Source organism: Rhinoraja longicauda, chromosome 29 (assembly GCF_053455715.1).
Source record: "Rhinoraja longicauda isolate Sanriku21f chromosome 29, sRhiLon1.1, whole genome shotgun sequence".
NCBI classification, from domain to species: domain Eukaryota; kingdom Metazoa; phylum Chordata; class Chondrichthyes; order Rajiformes; family Arhynchobatidae; genus Rhinoraja; species Rhinoraja longicauda.
The window spans coordinates 238796-261929 of NC_135981.1; the positions used below are offsets into that span (position 1 = coordinate 238796).

At 54.1% G+C, this 23134-nt stretch overlaps 1 protein-coding gene across 1 annotated transcript; it reads left to right on the forward strand.

The window, feature by feature from the left end:
- Positions 1–5621: 5621 nt before the first annotated feature.
- On the forward strand, positions 5622–22254 carry cntnap1 (contactin associated protein 1). The gene is made up of 13 exons (XM_078424420.1): positions 5622–5784; positions 12858–13004; positions 13396–13589; positions 13804–13951; positions 15525–15728; positions 16607–16791; positions 17381–17524; positions 17981–18257; positions 18731–18880; positions 19323–19494; positions 20222–20328; positions 21035–21157; positions 22034–22254. Exons 1-13 carry the CDS (start codon positions 5724–5726, stop codon positions 22252–22254), a joined length of 2133 nt encoding a protein of 710 aa, XP_078280546.1. The 5' UTR covers positions 5622–5723.
- The last annotated feature ends 880 nt before the right edge of the window (positions 22255–23134 follow it).

Sequence of the window (23134 nt, forward strand, 5' to 3'; positions counted from 1 at the left end):
AGTACAGTACAGCACAGTACAGTACAGCACAGCACAGTACAGCAGTATAGCACAGTATAGTACAGTACAGCACAGCACAGCACAGCACAGCACAGTACAGTACAGTACAGCACAGCACAGTACAGCACAGTACAGCACAGCACAGTATAGTACAGTACAGTACAGCACAGTACAGCACAGCACAGTATAGTACAGTACAGTACAGTACAGCACAGTACAGCAGTATAGCACAGTACAGTACAGTACAGTACAGCACAGTACAGTACAGTACAGTACAGTACAGCACAGTACAGCACAGTATAGTACAGTACAGCACAGTACAGCACAGCACAGTATAGTACAGTACAGTACAGTACAGCAGTATAGCACAGTACAGTACAGTACAGTACAGCACAGCACAGCACAGTATAGTACAGTACAGTACAGTACAGCACAGTATAGTACAGTACAGTACAGCACAGCACAGCACAGTACAGTACAGCACAGTATAGTACAGTACAGTATAGTACAGCACAGTACAGTACAGTACAGCACAGTATAGCACAGTATAGCACAGTACAGTACAGTACAGTATAGCACAGTATAGCACAGTACAGTACAGTACAGTACAGTACAGTACAGCACAGTATAGCACAGTATAGCACAGTATAGCACAGTACAGTACAGCACAGTATAGTACAGTACAGTATAGTACAGCACAGTACAGTACAGTACAGTACAGCACAGTATAGCACAGTACAGTACAGTACAGTACAGTACAGCACAGTATAGCACAGTATAGCACAGTACAGTACAGCACAGTATAGCACAGTATAGCACAGTATAGTACAGTACAGTACAGCACAGCACAGTACAGCATAGTACAGTACAATATAGCACAGCACAGTACAGCACAGTATAGCACAGTATAGTACAGTATAGTACAGCACAGCACAGTACAGTACAGTACAGCACAGCACAGTACAGTATAGTACAGCACAGCACAGTACAGTACAGTACAGTACAGCACAGCACAGCACAGTACAGTACAGTACAGCACAGCACAGTACAGTATAGTACAGCACAGCACAGTACAGCATAGTACAGTACAGCACAGCACAGTATAGTATAGTACAGCACAGCACAGCACAGCACAGTATAGTACAGTACAGCACAGCACAGTACAGTACAGTACAGTACAGCACAGCACAGTATAGTATAGTACAGCACAGCACAGCACAGCATAGTACAGTACAGCACAGCACAGTATAGTATAGTACAGCACAGCACAGCACAGTATAGTACAGTACAGCACAGCACAGCACAGTACAGTACAGTACAGCACAGCACAGTATAGTATAGTACAGCACAGCACAGCACAGCACAGTACAGTACAGTACAGCACAGTACAGTACAATATAGCACAGCACAGCACAGTACAGTACAGTACAGTACAGTACAGTACAGCACAGTACAGTATAGTACAGTATAGTACAGCACAGCACAGCACAGCACAGTATAGTATAGTACAGTATAGTACAGCACAGCACAGCACAGCACAGCACAGTATAGTATAGTACAGTATAGTACAGCACAGCACAGTATAGTACAGTATAGTACAGCACAGCACAGCACAGCACAGCACAGTATAGTACAGTATAGTACAGCACAGCACAGTACAGTATAGTACAGTACAGTACAGTACAGCACAGCACAGCACAGCACAGTACAGTACAGTACAGTACAGCACAGTACAGTACAATATAGCACAGCACAGCACAGCACAGCACAACACAAGAACAGGCCCTTTGGCTCACATTGTCTGTGCTAAACATGATGCCAAGACCAACGTTTATCCGCCTGCACATGATCCATATCCCTGCAATCCCGGCATTGCTAGGTACCTATCCAAAACTCTCAAACGTCACTATCATATCAGCCTCCACACCATCCATCATCCTCCATCAGCCTCCACACCAGCCAGTTCCAGACACTCGCCATCCCTTGTGCCCCACACATCTCCTTTAAACATCTTTGCTTTCCAGACCTTGATGTCATTCTCCGAGCTCTGCGTCCTCGCCCCCAGGTATTTGAAGTCCTCCACTTTCTTGAGCGTTGCATCGCCACTGGGCTTAAGAGGCTCATGGTCACCGCCGTTGAACGCCATGTACTCCATCTTCGTGGCATTGAGGTGGAGGCCCACTTTCTTGCACTCCGTCTCCACCGTGCCTCCACAATTTGAGCGCCACTGAGTTCCAAATTCCATCTGCCGTTCCTTTGCCCATTTCCCAGTTGATCTCAGACAACATTGCTCAGACAATGTTGCTCAGACAACATTGTCACTGCCACTAAACCACCAATCTTGTTGTCATCTGCAAACCTACAAATCATGTCACCTGCATTCTCTTCCAAATCATTAATAAAAAAATCAAACATAGACCCAGCACTGATTGTTGCTGCCCACTGCTAATCACAAGCCTCCTGTATTAGAAGCAACCATCCACTGCCACCTTCTGACTCCTACCATCCAGAAAAACGTATTGATTGAGGTGTGATAGACAAAACTGTAGTTATTAAAAAGCAAGAGGCGTGATGGTAGGGCAGACGAACTCAGGGCAAAGATAAGTGAAAGGACACAAAGTGCTGGAGTAACTCTACCGGTCAAGTAGCATCTCTGGAGAACATGGATAGGTGACATTTCTGGTCGGGACACTTAGATAGGCACATGGAACCAAGATAATATAATCATGACAGAAACATGGTTGACGGACTAGCTGGATGTTCGGTGATACAGATTAATTTTACAATTGTACAAGTCGTGGGTGGGACCACATTTGGAGTATTGTGTGCAGTCAGGTCGTCCAGTCATAGGAAGGATGTCATTAAGTGTGATCATTACGCTGGCAAGGGGGCAGACGGAGACCTTTCAGAGATGTCATTCAGATGTAGAATTCTTGTGAGTAGATTTAAGAAACTGCAAATGGAAAGAGCCCCTGATGGGAGATATATACAGGCCTCTAAATAGTAGCCAGGATGTAGGGTACAAATTACATTAGAGGTAGAAAAGGCTTGTAAGAAAGACAATGTTACAGAGGTCACGGGACATTTCAATATGCAGGTAGACTGGGAAATCGGGTTGGTACTGGATCCGAAGAGAAAGAATTTGTAGGCTGCCTACGAGATGACGGTCGAGCCGATGAGGGAAAAGTCAATTCCTGCTTTAGTGTTGTGCAATGAACCACACTTGCTAAGCGAGCTGAAGGTGAAAGAACACCAAGGATCGTCATGTAATAGAATTCAACCTGCAGTTTGAGAAGGAGAAGCTGAAATTGGACCTGTCAATATTACTGAAGATAGACACAAAAAGCTGGGGTAACTCATCGGGGCAGGCAGCATCTTTGGAGAGAAGGAATGGGTGATGTTTCTTAGTATTACTGTTGAGTACAGGCCCAGAGCCATCCATTGCTCATCATACATTAACCCAATCATTCCTGAGATCGTTCTTGTAAATCTCCTGTGAGCCTTTTCCAATGCCAGTACATCCATCCTCCGAAGATGGGTCTCGCCCAGAAACGTCACCCATTCCTTCTCTCCAGAGATGCTGCCTAAACCTCTGCGATACTCCAGCACTTTGTGTCTATCATCCCTCCTCGGATATGGGGCTCAAAACAGGGGGGGGCAAAAGGAAGTGCAGTCGCTATTGCTAAGGGCAAGGTGCTTGGGAATCTGAAATATGAAAGTGGATGTCACCTGCACCAAATTGGCTACATCCCAGGGTTCAGAAAGATGTAGCTGGAGAGATTGTGGGGTCAATAGTAATCATTAGAGGTTCCAGAGGACTGGAAAATCACGAATGTATTTAGAGGGCGGGCGAGGTTTAGGGGAGGGCGAGGTACAGGGGGGAGCGGGTGAGGTACAGGGGGGGGCGGGTGAGGTACATGGGGGGGGCGGGTGAGGTACATGGGGGGGAGGTACAGGGGGCGGGTGAGGTACATGGGGGGGGCGGGTGAGGTACATGGGGGAGGTACAGGGGGGGTGAGGTACATGGGGGGGCGGGTGAGGTACATGGGGGGGGCGGGTGAGGTACATGGGGGGGAGGTACAGGGGGGGTGAGGTACATGGGGGGGCGGGTGAGGTACATGGGGGGAGGTACAGGGGGGGGTGAGGTACATGGGGGGGCGGGTGAGGTACATGGGGGGAGGTACAGGGGGGGTGAGGTACAGGGGGGGCGGGTGAAGTACAGGGGGGGCGGGTGAGGTACATGGGGGGGAGGTACAGGGGGCGGGTGAGGTACATGGGGGGGCGGGTGAGGTACATGGGGGGAGGTACAGGGGGGGTGAGGTACATGGGGGGGCGGGTGAGGTACATGGGGGGGGGCGGGTGAGGTACATGGGGGGGAGGTACAGGGGGGGGGTGAGGTACATGGGGGGGCGGGTGAGGTACATGGGGGGAGGTACAGGGGGGGTGAGGTACAGGGGGGGCGGGTGAAGTACAGGGGGGGCGGGTGAGGTACATGGGGGGAGGTACAGGGGGGGTGAGGTACAGTGGGGGGGCGGGTGAGGTACAGGGGGGGTGAGGTACAGGGGGTGAGGTACAGGGGGGGCGGGTGAGGTATGGGGAGGCGAGGTACAGGGGGGGCGGGTGAGGTACGGGGGGGGCGGGTGAGGTACAGGGGGGGCGAGGTACGGGGGGGGCGAGGTACAGGGGGGGGGCGAGGTACGGGGGGGGGGGCGAGGTACGGGGGGGGGGGGCTCCACTCTTTAACAGAGCGAGGAAAATGAAAAAATTAAACCTGATTTCAGTGGTGGGCACAATTTTAGTCCATTATCAAATGATGAGGTTTCGGGTGACTTGGAAGCACATTATAAAATAGGCAGAAGTCAGCATGGTTTGTTAATGGGAGATCTTGCCTGACAAATCTGTTGCCATTGTTTGCGGAAGTAACAAGCAGGATAGACAAAGGTGAGTCGATGGATAGGCAGAAACAAAGAACTGCAGATTCTGGTTTACACAAAAGGACACAAAGTGCTGGAGTAACTCTGCGGGTCAGGCAGCATCTGTGGAGAACATGGATAGGTGACGTTTAGGTTGGGGACCCTTCTTTAGCGGATGTTGTTTACTTGGATTTTCCGAAGGCCTTTGATAAGGTGCCACGCGTGAGGCTGCTATTATTACAGAGCTGACCACTCGTGTTAGTCGCCGTTCACTATTACAGTGCTGATCACTAATGTAGATGGCTGTTCACTATTGCAGAGCTGACCATTAGTGCACATGGCTGTTCACTATTACAGAGCTGATCACTAGTGTAGGTTGCTGTTCACTATTGCAGAGCTGATCACTAGTGCACATGGCTGTTCACTATTACAGAGCTGAGAGTAGATCACTGCTGCAAAGCGCTGCCCACCGTTATATCGGTGATTGATTTTGTAGATCATTGATCACCAACACGGCCCGCGGATCAGTGTTAGTTTGCGGATCAGTGTTAGTTTGAGGATCAGTGTTGCAGTTTGCGGATCACTGTGGCAGGTGACTGTTTAACATCAGAGGACGCAGCGCCTGCGTGTTGGGGCGGTTCCCGTAGACCCAACCCCTGGGTGTGGAGATCTCACGTCACCGACTGCGGCATCCCTTCCCGGGCGGAGCGAGGACTGCGGCAACGCTGCAGAAGCTTGAGCCGAGGCTGAGCCCGCGGAGCCCGAGCTGGAGCCGGAGCCGCAGCCGCAGCCGCAGCCGCAGCCGCAGCCATGTCTCCGGGCAGCCCCGCCGCATTGTGCCTCCTCCTTACCGCCATCTCCCGCGTAGCCGGTAAGTGACGGGGCGAGAGTCGGCGGGGCAAGGGCGGACACTGGACATCGGGCTCCGGACATCGGGCACTTGCGCTGTCCCATTCCCGCTGCAGGGGCCGGGCTCGGCCGGTCGGGTGCCCGGTTCCCGTTGGCGAGTCCCACCGGCGGAGCCGACAATCTGCTGCAGTCGCTGCCCTCATGAGCCGGGAGCGGTTCAGAAGCCGCAGCTCCTTGCGGGTGACCCGGCGCCTGATGCCCGCACTGCTTCGCTGCGGATATTCGGCCCTGCCCTTCACTTCCATCCCATCCATGCAGCTCATTCGGGCGGTTCTCCCTCCGCTCCCCTCCCCAGCCCACCGGCCCTGGGTGAAGAGGTTCTCCCTCGCATTGTCTTTCTCATTTTTAATACCCCCGGTTATCGGTCCCATCTCTGCCACTCATGTATAATATGTCGGTGAGTCCGCATTTAGAGTATTGTGTTCAGTTTTGTGCACCATGTTGTGGGAAAGATGTTTTCAAGCTGGAAAGGGTACAGAGGAGATTTACAAAGATGTTGTCAGGCCTTGTGGGTGTGAGCTACAGGGAGAGGTTGAGTAGGCTGGGTCTCTATTCCTTTGAGCGCAGGAGGATGAGGGGTGACCTTATTGAGGTGGAAAAGATCATGAGAGGAATGGATATGTCGATGCACAGAGTCCCTTACCCAGAGTAGGGGGGGTCGAGAACCAAAGGACATAGGTTTAAGGTGAAGTGAGAAAGATCTTGTAGGAATCTGAGGGGTAATTTTTCCACGCAAACGGTGGTGGGTGTATGGAATGAAAGGAGGTAGTTGAGGCAACGTTTAAGAAGCAGTTAGATCGGAACATGGATAGAGCTGGTTTAGAGGGATTATGGGGTAAACGCAGGCAATTGGGACGGGGTTAGATGGAGCATGTTGATTGGCGTGGGCAAGTTGGGCCGAAGGACCTGTGACTCATCGTTGTGTAGCTGAGAAGGTGAAGAGACTTTATCTGTTGTTGGGCCTCTAGTTGTCCACGTGCCTAGAGCTGCTGACACCACCTGCACCAAATAGATTGGGTGGAGATTGGCTCCGGTTCCAGCATCCGGCATCTCAGGAGAAATCAAGATGGTTTAATTTAATTTAGTTTAGTAGTTTAGTTTAGTTTTGGGGAAAACGATAACTAGAGAAAGAAAGTGGGCCCCTCGGGAATCAAAGTAGACAATTCTGTGTGGAGCCGCAGGAGATGGGCAAGGTCCTCAATGAGCATTTCGCCCCTGTATTTACCGAGGAGAAAGATAGGAGGATGGAGGAACTTGAGGCAGTCTATGTTATGGTCGAAGAGATGCTCAAGGTACTATCGTTTATGTAGGTAAACAGATTCCCAGGGCCTGGTCAGATATATCCGAGGGCATTGTGGGAAACTAGAGAAGAAATTGCGGGAGCCCTGGTTGAAATTTATGAGTCATCTCATAAAGGAGGGTGGCAAATGTTGTGCCTCTTTTCAAGAAGGGCTGCAGGGAAAATGCTGGGAACTATGTGAGCTTAACATCTGTGGTTGCAAAGTTTAAAGAGAGTATTCTGAGGGATAGATTATACAGGCATTTAGACGGACAAGGGCTGATTATCATCATATCATATCATATATATACAGCCGGAAACAGGCCTTTTCGGCCCTCCAAGTCCGTACCGCCCAGCGATCCCCGTACATTAACACTATCCTACACCCACTAGGGACAATTTTTACATTTACCCAGCCAATTAACCTACATACCTGTACGTCTTTGGAGTGTGGGAGGAAACCGAAGATCTCGGAGAAAACCCACGCAGGTCACGTGGAGAACGTACAAACTCCTTACAGTGCAGCACCCGTAGTCAGGATCGAACCTGAGTCTCCGGCGCTGCATTCGCTGTAAAGCAGCAACTCTACCGCTGCGCTACCGTACCGATTAAGGGCAGTCAACATGGTTTTGTACGTGGGAGGTCGCGTCTCACAAATTTGATTGAGTTTTTTGAAGACGTGACCAAGAAGGTCGATGAGGGCAGAGCTGTAGATGTTGTTTTTTGGACTTCAGCAAAGCATTCAACAAGGTTCCGCATGGTAGGCTGCTCTGGAAGGTTAGATCACGTGGGATCCAAGGAGAGATAGCTGAATGGATAGAAAATTAGTTTCATGGAAAGAAGCAGAGGGCGATGGTGGAAGGTTGCTTCTCGGATTGGAGGCCTGTGACTAGTGGTGTGCCTCAGGGTTCGGTGAATGGTATGGCTCTGAGGAGCAGAGGGATCTTGGAGTGCAGGTGCATGGTTCCTTGAGGGTGGAGTTGCAGGTAGATCAGGTGTTTGGCATATAGGCAACATCGGTTAGAGTATTGAGTATAGAAGTTGGGAGGTCATGTTGCTGTTGTATAAGACATTGGTGAGGCTGCATTCACGGTATTGTGTTCTGTTGTGTACCATGTTAACGGAAATATGTTGTCTAGCTGGAAAGGGTACAGAGAAGATTCATGAGGATATTCAAAACATAGAAACATAGAAAATATATGCAGGCGTGGGCCATGCGGCCCTTTAAGCCAGCACCGCCATTCACCGTGATCATGACTGATCAACCTAAATCAGTACCCTGTACCTCCTTTTTCCCCATATCCCTTGATTCCATTAGCCCTAAGAGCTAAATCTAACTCTGAAACCTTCAGCGAATTGGCCTCCACTGTCGTCTGTGGCAGTGAATTCCATAGATTCACAACTCTCTGGGTGAAGAGGTTTTTCCTCATCTCAGTCCTAAATGGCCGAACCCTTATTCTTAAACTGCGACCCCTGGTTCTGGACTCCCCCAACATCATAAACCTTTTTCCTGCATCTCGCCTGTCCAATCCTTTAAGAATTGTATATGTTTCTATAAGATCCCCTCATCCTTCTAAATTCCAGTGCATACAAGCCCAATCGACCCATTCTTTCCTCATGTGTCAGACCCGCCATCCCAGGAATTAACCTAGTGAACCTACGCTGCACTCCCTCAAAAGCAAGAATGCCCTTCCTCAAATTAGGAGACCAAAACTGCACACAATACTCCAGGTGTGGCCTCACCAGGGCCCTGTATAATTGCAATAGGACCTCCTTGCTCCTAAACTAAAAACCTCTCGCAATAAAGGCCAACATGCCATTAGCTTTCTTCACTGCCTGCTGTACCTGCATGCTTACTTTCAGTGACTGATATACAAGAACACCCAGGTCTCGTTGAACCTCCCCTTTTCCTAATCTGACACCATTCAGATTTTCTGAAGAAGGATCTCAACCCGAAACGTCACCCATTCCTTCTCCCCAGAGATACTGCCTGTTCCGCTGAGTTACTCCAGCATTATGTGTCTACCTACCATTCAGATAATAATCTGCCTTCCTGTTCTTGCCACCAAAGTGGATAACCTCACATTTATCCACACTATACTGCATCTGCCATGCATCTGCCCACTCACCCAACCTATCCAAGTCACCCTGCAGGCTCATAGCATCCTCCTCGTAGCTCACACTGCCACACAGCTTTGTGTAATCCGCAAACGTGGAGATATTACATTTAATTCCCTCGTCTAAATCGTTAATATATATTGTAAATAATAGGGGTCCCATATTGCCAGGACTAGAGGGTCTCAGCGATAGGGAGAGGTTGAGTAGGTTGGGACTCTGTTCCTTGGAGTGCAGGAGGATGCTGCGTTGACAACTCTACAACTTCTGTGGTCTTGGATGGAGCTGTTCCCGAACCCAGGATGTAATGCTTCCCGATAAGATGCTTTCTACGGCACATCTGTTGAAATCGGTGAGGGTTGTTCGAGGCATGCTGAAATTCCTAAGCCTTCTAAGGAAGTAGAAACGTTGGTGTGTTAGTGGAGGCCTTAGTGGCAGAGATCAGCAGTGTGTGTCCATGGCGATAAACCTCAGCGGATTGGCCTGGAATGAGGGTTGTGCGGATAAGTGGGCTGGCGTTGTCAGGGGCCCATGTTGGAAAGTGGGAACGTAAGTGGGAATCCTAACCCTAATGCCCCAACATGCAGGCACTGCATCCTCTGAGTTTGAACATTTGTTTGTGTGCCATCAACAGTTGGGTTTTGATGATTCCAGGGAAGGGAGGATGGTATGCGTGATGGTCGCGGCTGTGTCCACAACTCCCTGCAATTTCTTGTGGTTTTGGATGGAGTTGTTGGGGACGTGCTGAACTTCCTAAGCCTGTGGATCTACCTGCCTGTTCCAATTCTCCTGTGTCACTTTACGAACGTACTCATGTTCAGAGCCTTAACTTACGGACCATCCTTATTCATTTCTCTCATGATCTTGAGAGCTGCAGAAGATAGAGAGTCAGGGAGTCAGGGGGCAGAGGTTAGAGTGGCCACCACTGAGGAGAAGGTGCTTGGGAAGCTGCAAGGTCTGAAGGTGGATGTCACCCGGACTGGATGGAATCTGGGTTCTGAAAGAGGTGGCTTTTGAGATTGTGGAGACATTAATTGTGACTTTCAAGGATCACTGGAGTCAGCGGTGGTTCCAGACGATTGGAAAATTGTAAATATTAGTCTGGTGTTCAAGAAGGGAGTGAAGCAGAAGAGTGGAAACTACAGGCCGGTTAGCCTGACTTTAGTAGTTGGTTAGATTTTAGAGCCTATTACAAAGGACGAGTTTTTGAGTACTTAGAAGCACACAATAAAATAGGTTCTGTGAAAGGGAGATCTTGCCTGACAAACCTGTTGGAATTATTTGAGGAAGTACATTGCAGGACAGACAGTTGATGTTGTTTACCTAGACTTTCAGAAAGCCTTTGACAAGATGCTGCACACGAGACTGCTAAAGAAGATTAGAGCCCATTGTATCAGAGGACAGATACTGACATGGATAGCAGATGGTAGATGACAAAGAGTGGCAATAAAGGGGACTTTTTCTGGGTGGCTGCCAATGACTAGCAGAGATGCGGAGGGGTCGGTGTTGGGGCCGATACTCTTCACGGCGTATAAAAATGATATGGACGAGGGAATTGAAGACTTTGTGGCCAAGTTTGCAGATACGAAGATAGGTGGAGGAGCAGGTAGTGTCGAGAAAGCAGGGCCGCAGCAGATGGACTTGGACAGGTTTGGATAGTGGGCTGAGAAATGGCAGATGGAATATAGTGTAGCAAAGTGTGGTCATGCATGTTAGTAATAGGAATAAAGGCGTAGAACATTAGATAGAACTCTAGGGATAGCGAATCAAGGAATATGGGGAGAAGGCAGGCACAGGTTACTGATTGTGGATGATCAGCCATGATCACAATGAATGGTGGTGCTGTCTCGAAGGCCCAAATGTCCTCCTCCTGCACTTATATTCTATGATTTTTGTTTTCTAAATGGGGAGATAATCTAGAAATCGAATGTGCAAAGTGACTTGGGAGTACTGGTGCAGGATTCCCAAAATGTTTTATTCACAAAATGCTGGAGTAACTCAGCAGGTCAGGCAGCATCTCGGGAGAGAAGGAATGGGTGACGTTTCGGGTCGAGACCTTTCTTCAGATCTCCCGAGATGCTGCCTGACCTGCTGAGTTACTCCAGCATTTTGTGAATAAATCGATTTGTACCAGCATCTGCAGTTATTTTCTTATATTCCCAAAATGTTAATCTGCAAGTCGAATCGACAGTGAAGAAGGTAAATGCAATGCTATCATTTATTTTGAGAGGGCTAGAATACTAAAACAGAGATGTAATGCTGAAGGTATTTATTTCACAAAATGCTGGAGTAACTCAGCAGGTCAGGCAGCATCTCAGGAGAGAAGGGATGGGTGGCGTTTCGGGTCGAGACCCTTCTTCAGACTGATGTCAGGGGGCGGGACAAAGGAAGGATATAGGTGGAGACAGGAAGATAGAGTGAGAGCTGGTAATGCTGATAGTGCTTTATAAGGCACTGGTCAGACTGCATTTGTTGTATTGTGAGCAGTTTTGGGCCCTCCATCTGACAAAGGATGTGCTTGCGTTAGAGAGGATCCAGAGGAGATTTACGAGAATGATTCCAGGAATGATTGTTTAACATATGAAGAGCTTTTGAAGGCACTGGGCCTGTACTCTGTGAAGTTTAGAAGGATGAGGAGGGACCTCATTGAATCTTACCGAATATTGAAAAGCCTGGATAAGGTGAATATGGTGAAGATATTTCCACTAGTAACAGATTCTAGGACCAGAGGCCATTGCCTTAGAAGAAAATAATGTACCTTTAAAAGGAGATAAGGAGGAATTTATTTAGTCAGTGAGTGGTGAGAGTGGAATTCATTGCCACAGATGGCTGTGGAGGCCAGGTCAATGGGTAATTTTAAGGTGGAGATTGACAGATTCTTGATTAATACGGGTGTCAGGGGTTATGGGGAGAAGGGCTTGAGAATGAGGTTGTGAGGTAAAGATAGATCAGCCATGAGTGAATGGCAGAGTAGACCTGATGCTCCAATTCTACTTCTAGAAATTATCTAGGAGTCCATCAAGTCTACTATAAGCAGAATGCTGGGGTAACTCCGAGCCAGATAGCGTCTCTGGAGAAACGGGATGGGTGATGTTTCTGGCCGGGACCTTCCTCAGACTGCTGGTCAGTCTGAGTATCCCCTAATACTGACGGGTGGGGGAGGATATGGGCTCATGGGGTGGGTGGTGGTGTGGAGGGGTGAGGAAGACACAGACAGCGGGGGAGGTTGTGGTGTGGAGGGTGGTGTAAGCGATGTCGGGATGGTGAGCAGTCACTGAGGTGCCTGCCCCTAGGGAGGTGGGGGGGCGGGGGTGGTGGGAGTGTGGGTCACTGACGGTGGGTGTGGAGATGGGTAACAGTGAGGGGGTGGGGGTGAGGGGTGACGTGGGGGTGGTGAGCAGTTACTGACACTTTCTGGGTGGGGGTAGCGGTGTGGATGGGGAGGGGTAAAGGAGGGGGTGGGGGTCTGGGCGGGTTGGAGTGGGGTGGAGGTGGCGGAGCTGAGATGTGGGGATGGGGTGGGGGATATCAGATGTGGGGGATATGAGATGTGGGGGTAGGGTGGGGGATATGAGATGTGGGGGTGGGGTGGGGGAGCTGAGATGCGGATGTGGAATAGTCACTGATGGGCTTGTCCGCAGGGAGCCCGCGACCAGAGAGTCTGTTCCCGGGGAATCTGGCCGCCGCCAGGTGTAACCAGAGCCTGGCCACGCCGCAGTTCTCCAGCGCCTTCACCGCCTCCTCGTACTCCTCCATCTCGTACTCGCCCGGGTACGCCCGTCTGCACGGTGAGAGCCCACCTGGGAAGGGGGATGGCGGGGTTCAAGGGGGAATATGGGGGGGAGTCAGAGGGGAACATTGGGGGGGGGGGTCAGGGATGAATGGGGTTCGGGGTTGAGGGGGCAAGGGGAATGGGGGGGGTCAGAGATGAATGGGGTTCGGGGTTGAGGGGGCAAGGGGAATGGGGGGGTCAGGGATGAATATGGGGTGGGGTGTTGTTCGGCCAGCATCGACTGTTCCTGTGTTTCATGGGGATGGGGGGGAGGGGGAGGGGGAGGGGGAGGGGGTATGAGGATGGGGGAGGGGGAGGGGAGGTGGGGTTGGGGATGGGGGGAGGGGGTATGGGGATTGGGGGAGGGGGAGGCAGAGTCCGGAGCACTGACCCTCCCTGTGTTTCAGGGGGAGGGGGGTGGTCGTCGTATATGTCCGACTGCCTCCCCTGGCTGCAGGTGGACCTATGGCAGAGGTCGATGGTGACGGCGGTGGCGACCCAGGGCACCTATAATTCCCGCGACTGGGTGACCCGCTACCTCCTCCTCTACAGTGACTACGGCCACAGCTGGCAGCCCTTCTACCAGCTGGGCCACAACTGGGTGAGTACCCGCCCCCACACTGACCTCACGTCCCCCCCCATGCCCCCCCCCCCCAGGCCACACTCCCCTCCGTCTGGGTCACTCATCCCCCCCCCCCCCATATTCATGCCTCCTTCCAACTCACCCTCCTACTCCCCCCTCCACCCTCTCCCTAACCCCCCCCTCCCACCGCCTCCTCCCCCCGGAGGGTGACCGCGGCGCTCCTATGTTGCAGACGTTCTCCGGGAACCGGGACGCGGACAGCGAGGTCCGGCACGACCTGTGGCGCCCGGTGTTGGCGCGATTCGTCCGCTTCGTGGTCATCAGTTGGCGGCCGCGGCGATACGTCGGCCTCAGGGTGGAAGTGTACGGCTGCCCCTACGGCAAGTGGAGAATGGGTGGTGTGAGGAGGGGGAGGAGGGGGGGGGGTGGAGGGGGGGGAGTGGATGGGGAGGGGGTGGAGGGGTGGATGGGGAGGGGCGGAGCGGGGGGGAGGAGAGGGGGATGGAGGGGTGTGGAGCGGAGAGGGGTGGGAGTGCAGGAGTGGAGGGGGAGGGGAGGAGGGGGTGGAGGGGGGCGGAGAGGGAGGGGGAGAGGTGGAGGAGGAGGATGGAGAGGGGGGTGGAGTGGAGATGGGAGGGTGGAGGGAGTGGGGTTAGAGGGGGGAGTGGATACGGCAAAGAGTTCAGGCAGAGATGAGAGTTTTTCACTCAGATGGCGGGTACCGGAGTTCGCTGCAGCGTCTGTGACGGGCTGTGTTGGAAGTAGGTGCTGTTTCTGGGAAAGACGCATCAAGTGAGGGAGAGACTCTGGGGGACGTGGGCCAGCCGGGATCACAATGAAAGCTGACATAATTTGAAGTGGCCAATAACTTATCATTGATCACATTTCCTATTTGCCCCAGATTTCCCTTTTTTCTCCGCCTCGCCTCCTTATTGCCCGGCGTCTCTCCCCCGCTGCGCTCATTTCCCCGCCCGACCACAGCTTGTCTTTCAGCAACGCGTTTCATTTTTTTCTTTCGTTGCTTTCCTCTCAATAATAGACAATAGACAATAGGTGCAGGAGGAGGCCATTCGGCCCTTCGAGCCAGCACCGCCATTCAATGTGATCGTGGCTGATCATTCACAATCAGTACCCCGTTCCTGCCTTCTCCCCATACCCACTGACTCCGCTATCGTAAAGAGCTCTATCTAGCTCTCTCTTGAAAGCATCTAGAGAATTGGCCTCCATTGCCTTCTGAGGCAGAGAATTCCACAGAATTACAACTCTCTGAGTGAAAAAGATTTTCCTCATCTCCGTTCTAAATGGCCTACCCCTTATTCTTAAACTGTGGCCTCTGGTTCTGGACTCCCTCCTGTCCCAGTGATGAAACGAGCAACTGCAGGGTCAGGGACATGTGCTGGTTTACACCGGAGATAGACTGAAGTCTGAAGGGTCTTCAAGTCTGAAGGGTCTCGGCCCGAAACTTCACCCAGTCCTTCTGCCCAGAGATGCTGCCTGACCCGCTGAGTTACTCCAGCACTCTGTGAAACGTCACCTATCCATGTTCTCCACAGATGTTGCCTGACCCGCTGAGTTACTCCAGCACTCTGTGAAACGTCACCTATCCATGTTCTCCACAGATGCTGTCTGACCCGCTGAGTTACTCCAGGATTTTGTGTCCTTTTGTCCAGCGTTGTTTTTGCCTGAATCTTCTCTGTACGTTTCCCACCATTTTCTCTCCCTTTGTTTCTTGCACCAATGGCAGTTTTTTTTCTCTCCCATTTCCGTCTTGCCTTTTAATGCTGCGTTCTTTTCATTTGTGTCTGCCACCATCTTCTTTTTTGCCCGTATTTTCCTTTATCTCCCCCACCTCCCCCCCCTTCCTTTTTCCCACGGACGGTCCATTCATTGACGTGAATCAATCGTTCATGATTCTGTTGCTTTTAACGTTGAGAACGTGTGTGCGTTGTGTAGATTCTGACATGGTCTCCTTCGACGGGAACAGTTCTCTGAGCTACCGGTTCCAAGAGTGGAATACGCGAACACTCTTTGACTCTATCTCGTTCAACTTCAAGACGTGGGCTGAGGAGGGACTACTAATGCACAGTGAGGGCGAGCACGGAGATCACATCACCGTGGAGCTGGTGCAAGCACGGCTTCTCTTTCACGTTAACCTAGGTATTTATTCGCTATCACCACCGCACCTAAAGCGCAGTCTCCGGGCTCTGCACTTGTAACTGTGTACTGTAAACGCACATTGTGTTCACTTCTGGGCACCATGTTATAGGAAAGGTGTTGTCAAGCTGGAAAGGTTACAGAGAAGATTTACGAGGATGTTGCCAGGACTAAAGGGTGTGAGCTACAGGAGAGGTTGAGTAGGCTGGGACTCTATTCCTTGGAGCGCAGGAGGATGAGGAGTGATCTTATTGAGGTGTATAAAATCATGAGAGGAATAGATCGGGTAGATGCAGAGTCTCTTGCCCAGAGTAGGGGAATTGAGGACCAGAGGACACAGGTTTAAGGTGAAGGGCAAAATATTTAATTGGAATCTGAGGGGTAACTTTTTCACACAAAGGGTGGTCGGTGTATGGAACAAGCTGTCAGAGGAGGTAGTTGAGGCTGGGACTATCCCAACTTTTAAGAAACATTTAGACAGGTACTAGGATAGGACAGGTTTGGAGGGATATGGGCCAAACGCGGGCAGGTGGGACTAGTGTAGCTGGAACATGTTGGCCGGTGTGGGCGAGTGTGGCCTGTTTCCACGCTGTATCTCTGTGACTCTAAGATTCTATCCGAGCGCGTTGCTCACTGCAAGTCCATGGTCGCACCAGGAACACGGCGCGTTACAGTCCCCATCCCCGGCTGCACGGTTTAGTTTAGTTTAAGTTTAGTTTAGTTTATTGCCACGTGTACCGAGGTCCAGTGAAAAGCTTTTTGTTGCGTGCTATACAGTCAGCGGAAAGACCGTACATGATTACAATCGAGCCACCCACTGCGGACAGATGCAGGATAAAGGGCGCAGCGTGTTGTGTGTGTAACGTGGACTCTGTGTGCAGGCAGCAGCACAGTGCACACGGTGACGGGCGACACTACGATCACTCTGGGCAACCTGCTGGATGACCAACACTGGCACATGGTTCACATCGAACGCTACGGGCAGCACGTCAACCTCACGCTGGACGGCCACACCGAGCGCTTCCACACCAACGGCGACTTTGATTACCTGGACCTTGATTCGGCGGTGAGTGGTGGAAAATTATCCTATCCGCATGACCCCTTTCTCAGTAAAGATTCAACCTGTTTAAAAACTGAATTTCAATATTGTGTCAGTTTTGTGGCCTCCCCCTCGCCTGATGCAGGCCCGGTGTGTGTGTGTGTGTGTGTGTGTGTGTGCCCGTGTGTGTGCCCGTGTGTGTGCCCGTGTGTGTGTGTGCGTGCCCGTGTGTGTGCCCGTGTGTGTGCCCGTGTGTGTGCCGTGTGTGTGCGTGCGTGTGTGTGTGTGTGAGCAACCGAGGACCGCGCTCGGTGGGGACTGGTGCAGATCACAGGACCTTAACTGCAGATCCATTCCTGTAACCCGCGTACAAAGTACATCGCCTGTGCAGCGTGCAGTGCGTCCGTGTGTCCGGCTCTGTCCGCCCTGGCCTGTGTGTGTGTGTGTGTGTGTGTCTCTTTGTGTGTATGTGTGTGCGTGTGTGTCCGTGTGTTGTCTGTGTGTGTGTATGTTTGTTGTGTGTTGTCTGTCTGCGTGCCTGCGTGTGTGTGTGTGTGTCTGGTTCTGCCCGCCATGGGCATATTCACAGTTGCTTTCAGTCTGCCCCGTGTTTCAGATCCACTTCGGCGGCCTGCTCACGCCTGCGAGAGGAAGTGTGATTGACAAGCCCAACTTCCAAGGATGTCTGGAGAACATCTTCTACAATAACATCAGCGTCATTGACGTGGCCAGAACTAGCCATTCGCGGACGCAGATCGTGGTAAGAAACGCTCGGGTCCGTTACCCGGTGCAGAACGAGCCACGGGACTTTAGTCACGGGATGAGGGGATGGGAAACGGTCCGATGACTGTTCCGAGCTGAACGTCCAACTGTGTCATGAAACGCAAGTCAGCCCGGGCCGCCGCTGACAGCCCCCCCCCCCCCCCCCCACCAACCCCCCCCCACCCCCACCCCCCCCCCCCTCCCCACCTCCCCAACCACACACCCTCCCCCACGGGGTATCTGTGTGGGCTCTGTGAGTCTCGGTGGGATGGGGGTCGCGGTGTGGGGGTGGGGAGGGGGTGTCTGTGTGGCGATGTGTGTGTCCCGGGCCGCCGCTGACGGTGTCAGGGTGATGGTGAGCGGGGGTGTGGGGTCACGGTGCGGAGGGGTGGGGTGGTCTGTGTGGGGGTGAGGGGGTGCCGGGCCGCCGCTGACGTTCTCCCCCCACCCCTAGGGCGATGTGCGCTTTCACTGCCCGCGGACGCTGGGCCTCGGACCGCCCGCCTCCCCCGTCACCTTCGTGTCGGCCGCCAGCTTCCTGCAGCTCCCGGGGCAACCGCTGCTCCACCAACTCGCCCTCAACTTCAGCTTCCGCTCGATGGCGCCCCGCGGCCTCCTCCTCTTCACCAACTTCTCCCGCGGCCTCGGCTCCCTGCAGTTGGCGCTAAGCGGCGGCCAAATCAACGCGACCGTGCAGCAGAGCGGCGGCCGGCGGCTGGAGTTCGCCGCAGGTGAGGGGAGGGGGGGGGGAGGGAGTTGGGGGAGGGGGAAGGGTGGCGTGGGGGGCTTGGGGTGGAGAGGGAATGGCGGGGGAGGCTGGAGATCGTTGCGGTGCTGGGAGGGAGTGGGGTGGGTGTGAGGGGGAGGATGGGGAGGAGGGGGACAGGGAGGTGGGTGAGGGGGGGATGGGGATGGAGAGGGACGGGTTGGGGTGGTGGGTGAAGAGAGGAGGGTGAAGGAGGGGGGAGAGGGAGAGGGAGGAGGGGTGGGGTTGTGGGTGAAGAGGGGTGAAGGAGGGGGATAGAGGGTGGGAGTGGGGTGGGCTGTGAGGGGAGGGATGGGATGGAGGAGGGGGGTTGGGATGGTGGGTGAAGGAGGGGGGAGAGAGAGAGGGGAGAGGGAGGGAGGGGTGGTTGGGCTTGGGGTGATGGGAGGGTCAGTGCCGCTCTCCACTGGTCACGGGCCTCGATCTCCTTGGTCACAGGCTACAACCTGACTGACGGCCACTGGCACTCGGTGAATCTATTGGCTCGCATGGACTCTGTGGTGATCGTCATTGACGGACAGGAGGACTCGGCGGTGAAGGTGAACCAGGCGCTGCGGGTCGAGACCGGAAACAACTACTTCTTCGGAGGTGAGTATCGGCGGTTCGGTCCCTCGTCGCTGGTCCCCGTGTCCATCGTGACAAGTGATCGCACTCTCGAAGCCCAAATACCTCCAATACTGACAAGCGAGATGGACACAAAGTGCTGTAGTAACAGCGGGTCCGGCAGCATCTCTGGAGAAAAAGAGTAGGCGACCCTTCTTCAGACTGAAAGTAAAGGGAACTGCAGTTAGGAAAAGGCCAGGAGTTGGGAGTAGACGGCAACGTTTTCACACAGAGGGTGGTGGGTGTATGGAACAAGCTGCCAGAGAAGCAACAACTACATTTAAATGACACTTGGACACCTACATGGACAGGGGGGGTTACGGGTTAAAGGCGGGAGGGTGGGACTAATGTAGATGGGGCGTTTTGGTGGATGGACGAGTTGGGAGATTTAATCTTGAAGTAAGAATGTCGTGCTTGCTTTCCGCAGCGTGTCCAGCCAGCGTGAAGAACTCGGGTTGTTTCTCCAACGCAAGCGAGTTCCACGGCTGCATGAGGCTGATCCACATCGACAATTACCCCGTGGACCTGGAGCGCGTCAAAAGGCGCAAACTGGGCCGATATTCCGAGATGATGTTCAACACGTGTGGAGTAACCGACCGGTAAGGAGATGTTTACAAACTACCATTCCCTGAACCATGGCGACACTTGGAGCGTGGAACGTGTCTCTCCTTCGTGGTGATGTCAGGATGGAGCGGCAGAAGAGCCATTATGACTGTTAACAATGATTGAAGGGGTGGGATGGGAAGGTAGGGAATCCCACGTTTATAAAGAGGGCCGCGGATTCCAAGCACTAGATCTGATGAACATATGAAGCACTTATTGGTTGATGTGTTATGCTCGGATCTGGGGCGTGGAAGCCTGTGGCGACGGGGCAGAGACTGGGTGAATATTTCCCGGGATGAAACACTTTTATTCCACTCGTAGACTGGAGAAGGTTGAGCAGCGGAAGGGCCAGAGGACGTGGTAGACGGATCCAAATTATAACTGGCATCGACAGAGCTAGTGGAGGGAGGGGAGGGGGTGGGGAGGGAGGGGATGAAGGGGAGAGGTGGGGAGGGAAGGAGAGGGGTGGGTGCGGAGGGAGGGAGGGGGATGGGGAATGGGGTGCGGGGGGAGGGGCAGGGGAAGATTCAATTGTGTCCACGGAGGAGAGGGTGGGGAGTAGGACGGATTGCTCCTACAAAGAGCTGACACAGACTCGGAGGGGCGAATGACCTTGTTGGATGACTCGACCGTAGAGCGGGATGATTATGGTCCCGCTCCTTTCGTTAATCGCCGCGAGGCATTTGTTGTTGAGGCCGCGTTGACTGTCTGTATCTTTGAAAGGTGTACCCCGAACCCGTGCGAGCACGGGGGCGTCTGTCTGCAAACCGCCGATAACTTTCTGTGTGACTGCGAGCGGACCGGCTACAAAGGAGTAACCTGTCACAATTGTGAGTGAATTAACTCCAGGAGTGACGCGCGTGGAGTGGGCCGAGGGGCAGCGCGGACGGAGCGCCGTGACCAGGACTCGTCAGGGGTGCGGTGCGGGGGTGGGGGCGTGCGGGGGTGCGGAGCGGGGTGCGGCGTGCGGGGTGGGTGCGGGGTGGGTGCGTGCGGGGTGGGGGCGTGCGGGGTGGGGGCGTGCGGGGTGGGTGCGGGGGGTGCGGTGTGGGGGGGGGGTGCGGGGGTTGGGGGGGGGGTGGTCAGCGCGTGGCACCAGCTCCCCGGGGGTCTGGGCCGGATGTGTTCAGCAGAGGTGGGGTGGGGGTAGGGGAGTGGAGGGGGGGTGAGGGGAGTGGGGGGGGGGGTGGAGGGGGGAGTGGAGGGGGGGAGGGGAGTGCAGGGGGGGAGGGGAGGGGAGGGGAGGGGAGGGTAGGGGAGTGGAGGGGGGGGGGGCAGTCCCGGCCTGCAGTATCACTGGACGGTATAAAGAGGCTTTGCTGGTTCTCACTTACTGCCGGTGTGGTAGTATTTCTGACGCGGTGCATTTCCCTCCCGTTCCCATTCCCGTTCCCATTCCCGTTCCCATTCCCATTCCCATTCCCATTCCCATTCCCGTTCCCGTTCCCGTTCCCGTTCCCGTTCCCATTCCCGTTCCCATTCCCATTCCCGTTCCCATTCCCGTTCCCATTCCCGTTCCTCGCCGGGTTCTCTTAGCTCTCTACCCGGAGTCGTGTGACGGCTACAGGAGACTGGGGGTCAGGACGCCGGGAAACTACACCATCGACCCGGACGGCAGCGGCCCGGCCAGACCCTTCACAGTGCATTGCAGCATCTCCGGTACGGTACAGCACAACCACAGGCCGCTCGGCCCGCAGTGTCCCTGCGAGTGTCAGTACCGATCTGGCACCCCCGAACTCCGCGGCCCGGGGCGCGCGGGGGGGAGGGGGGGTTGTTGTACGGGGTGGGTGTGATAGTGGGTGTTGGGATAATGGGAGTCAGGTTGTGTGGGGGGTGGGGTGGTTTGTAAGCTTGTGGTGTCCGGTCTGGACGGGTTGGTGGCGCTTGGATGTCCGCTTCAGGTGATTGGAAGTTTCCTTGGGAAAGGAAGGAATTCTTAGCTCGTGGGAGCCGGACAATTACGGCAAGCGGGGGGGGGGGGGGCTGGTGTGGGATGGCGAGGGATGGCGGGGGGCAGAGGGCAGGGGGGTGCCGGAGGGTCGGGCTAGCTGGGCGGGAGGGGGGGGGGGGGTGGCGGAGGGAGGGGGCGGGCTGGCGGGGGGGGCGGGCTCGCTGGGCGGGAAGTTTGGGAGGGTGGCGGGGGGGGGCTCGCTAGACGGGGGGGCGGGCTGGCGGGGGGGGGCGGGCTCGCTGGGCGGGGGGATTGGGAGGCTGGCGGAGGGGGCGGGCTGGCGGGGGGGGCGGGCTCGCTGGGCGGGGGGATTGGGAGGGTGGCGGGGGTGCGGGGGGGGCGGGCTCGCTGGGCGGGGGGATTGGGATGGTGGCGGGGGGGGGGGCGGGCTGGCGGGGGGGGCGGGCTCGCTGGGCGGGGGGATTGGAGGGTGGCGGCTGGGCGGGGGGATTGGGAGGGTGGCGGGGGGGGCGGGCTGGCGGGGGGGGGGGGGGCGGGCTGGCGGGGGGGGGCGGGCTCGCTGGGCGGGGGGGTTGGGAGGGGGGGGGCAGAGATGGCCGCTCACTCGCTGCCTGTGTTAACAGAGGCCAGGGCGTGGACAGTAGTTTACCATCTGCAGCAACAAGACACCAAGGTGACGGGATCGACCCTGGAGCGCCCCTACGTGGGGAACATCCAGTATTACAACAACACGGGGGAGGAGATCTCCGCCATCACACGAGCAGCCGAGTATTGCGAGCAGAGCATCGCCTTCTCGTGCTACCGCTCCCGGCTGCTCAACAGTCCGTGTGAGTACGCGAAGTGAGCGGGGACAGACTGTGGGGAAGGGGCGCTGACGGAAGGCACGGTGCTCCGTGCTGCCTCATTCCCGTGCGCTCTGTTATCGGGTATCGCTGGGTCGGTGGCTGAAGCACCCGTAGTCAGGATCGAACCCGGGTCTCTGGCGCTGGAAGGCTGCAACTCTACCGCAGCGCCACCTGTGGCGGTGGCAGTGTTCGCCTGATCCTCGGCTCTGCAGCGATCGCTGCACAAGATCAGGGCGGACTTACTCAGGGTTTCTGCTACTTCACAAATATACAGCACGGAAACAGACCCAACCTGCCCAAGGCAACTTGAGCAGGTTCCTGTCTCATATCTTCAAGATTGATCTTGTCCGAATTCAGGATTGTAACTTATGGGCTCCCCTGTCTTTATCCGTTAAATATTTCAATTTGATCCTGATTTCCCAGGGAATGACGAAGATGATTGACGAGGTGAGCCAGGTAGTTGGCGTGGACTTTGGTAAAGTTATTAAAGGTCCCTCCTGATCCAGAGGATTCAGGCACATGGATCCATGGAGACATCACAGATATGATTGGCCGCAGATGACTGAGGACGGGGTGGGGTTATTCTGGCAGGAGATCTGAGATCAGTTATTCCGCAGGGATCAGTGCTGCGCCTCTGTTTTTGTGAAGTATATAAACTATTTGGTGAAATTACAGGTGGGCCGATTAGTAGGATTGCAGTTGTGAGTAGTGAGGAAGTTGGTCAAAGGATTGAGCAGTAGATAGACCACTTGGGATGTCAGCTGAAAAATAGATGGAGTTTAATCTCGGTAAATGTGAGGTGTTACACGCTGGGAGAGTCCGCCTAGAGCAGTGGGTCTGAAGGCCGTGTAGAGAATGAGCAACGGTTTGTTGTGTAGG

What these genes read in the sequence shown, in the direction of transcription:
- cntnap1 (XM_078424420.1), top strand. Translation starts at nt 5,724, where the DNA reads ATGTCTCCGGGCAGCCCCGCCGCATTGTGCCTCCTCCTTACCGCCATC. An exon ending in ACCAGCTGGGCCACAACTGG is followed by an intron (nt 13,590 to 13,803) that starts GTGAGTACCCGC and finishes CCTATGTTGCAG; the next exon opens with ACGTTCTCCGGGAACCGGGA. An exon ending in AGTGCATTGCAGCATCTCCG is followed by an intron (nt 21,158 to 22,033) that starts GTACGGTACAGC and finishes CTGTGTTAACAG; the next exon opens with AGGCCAGGGCGTGGACAGTA.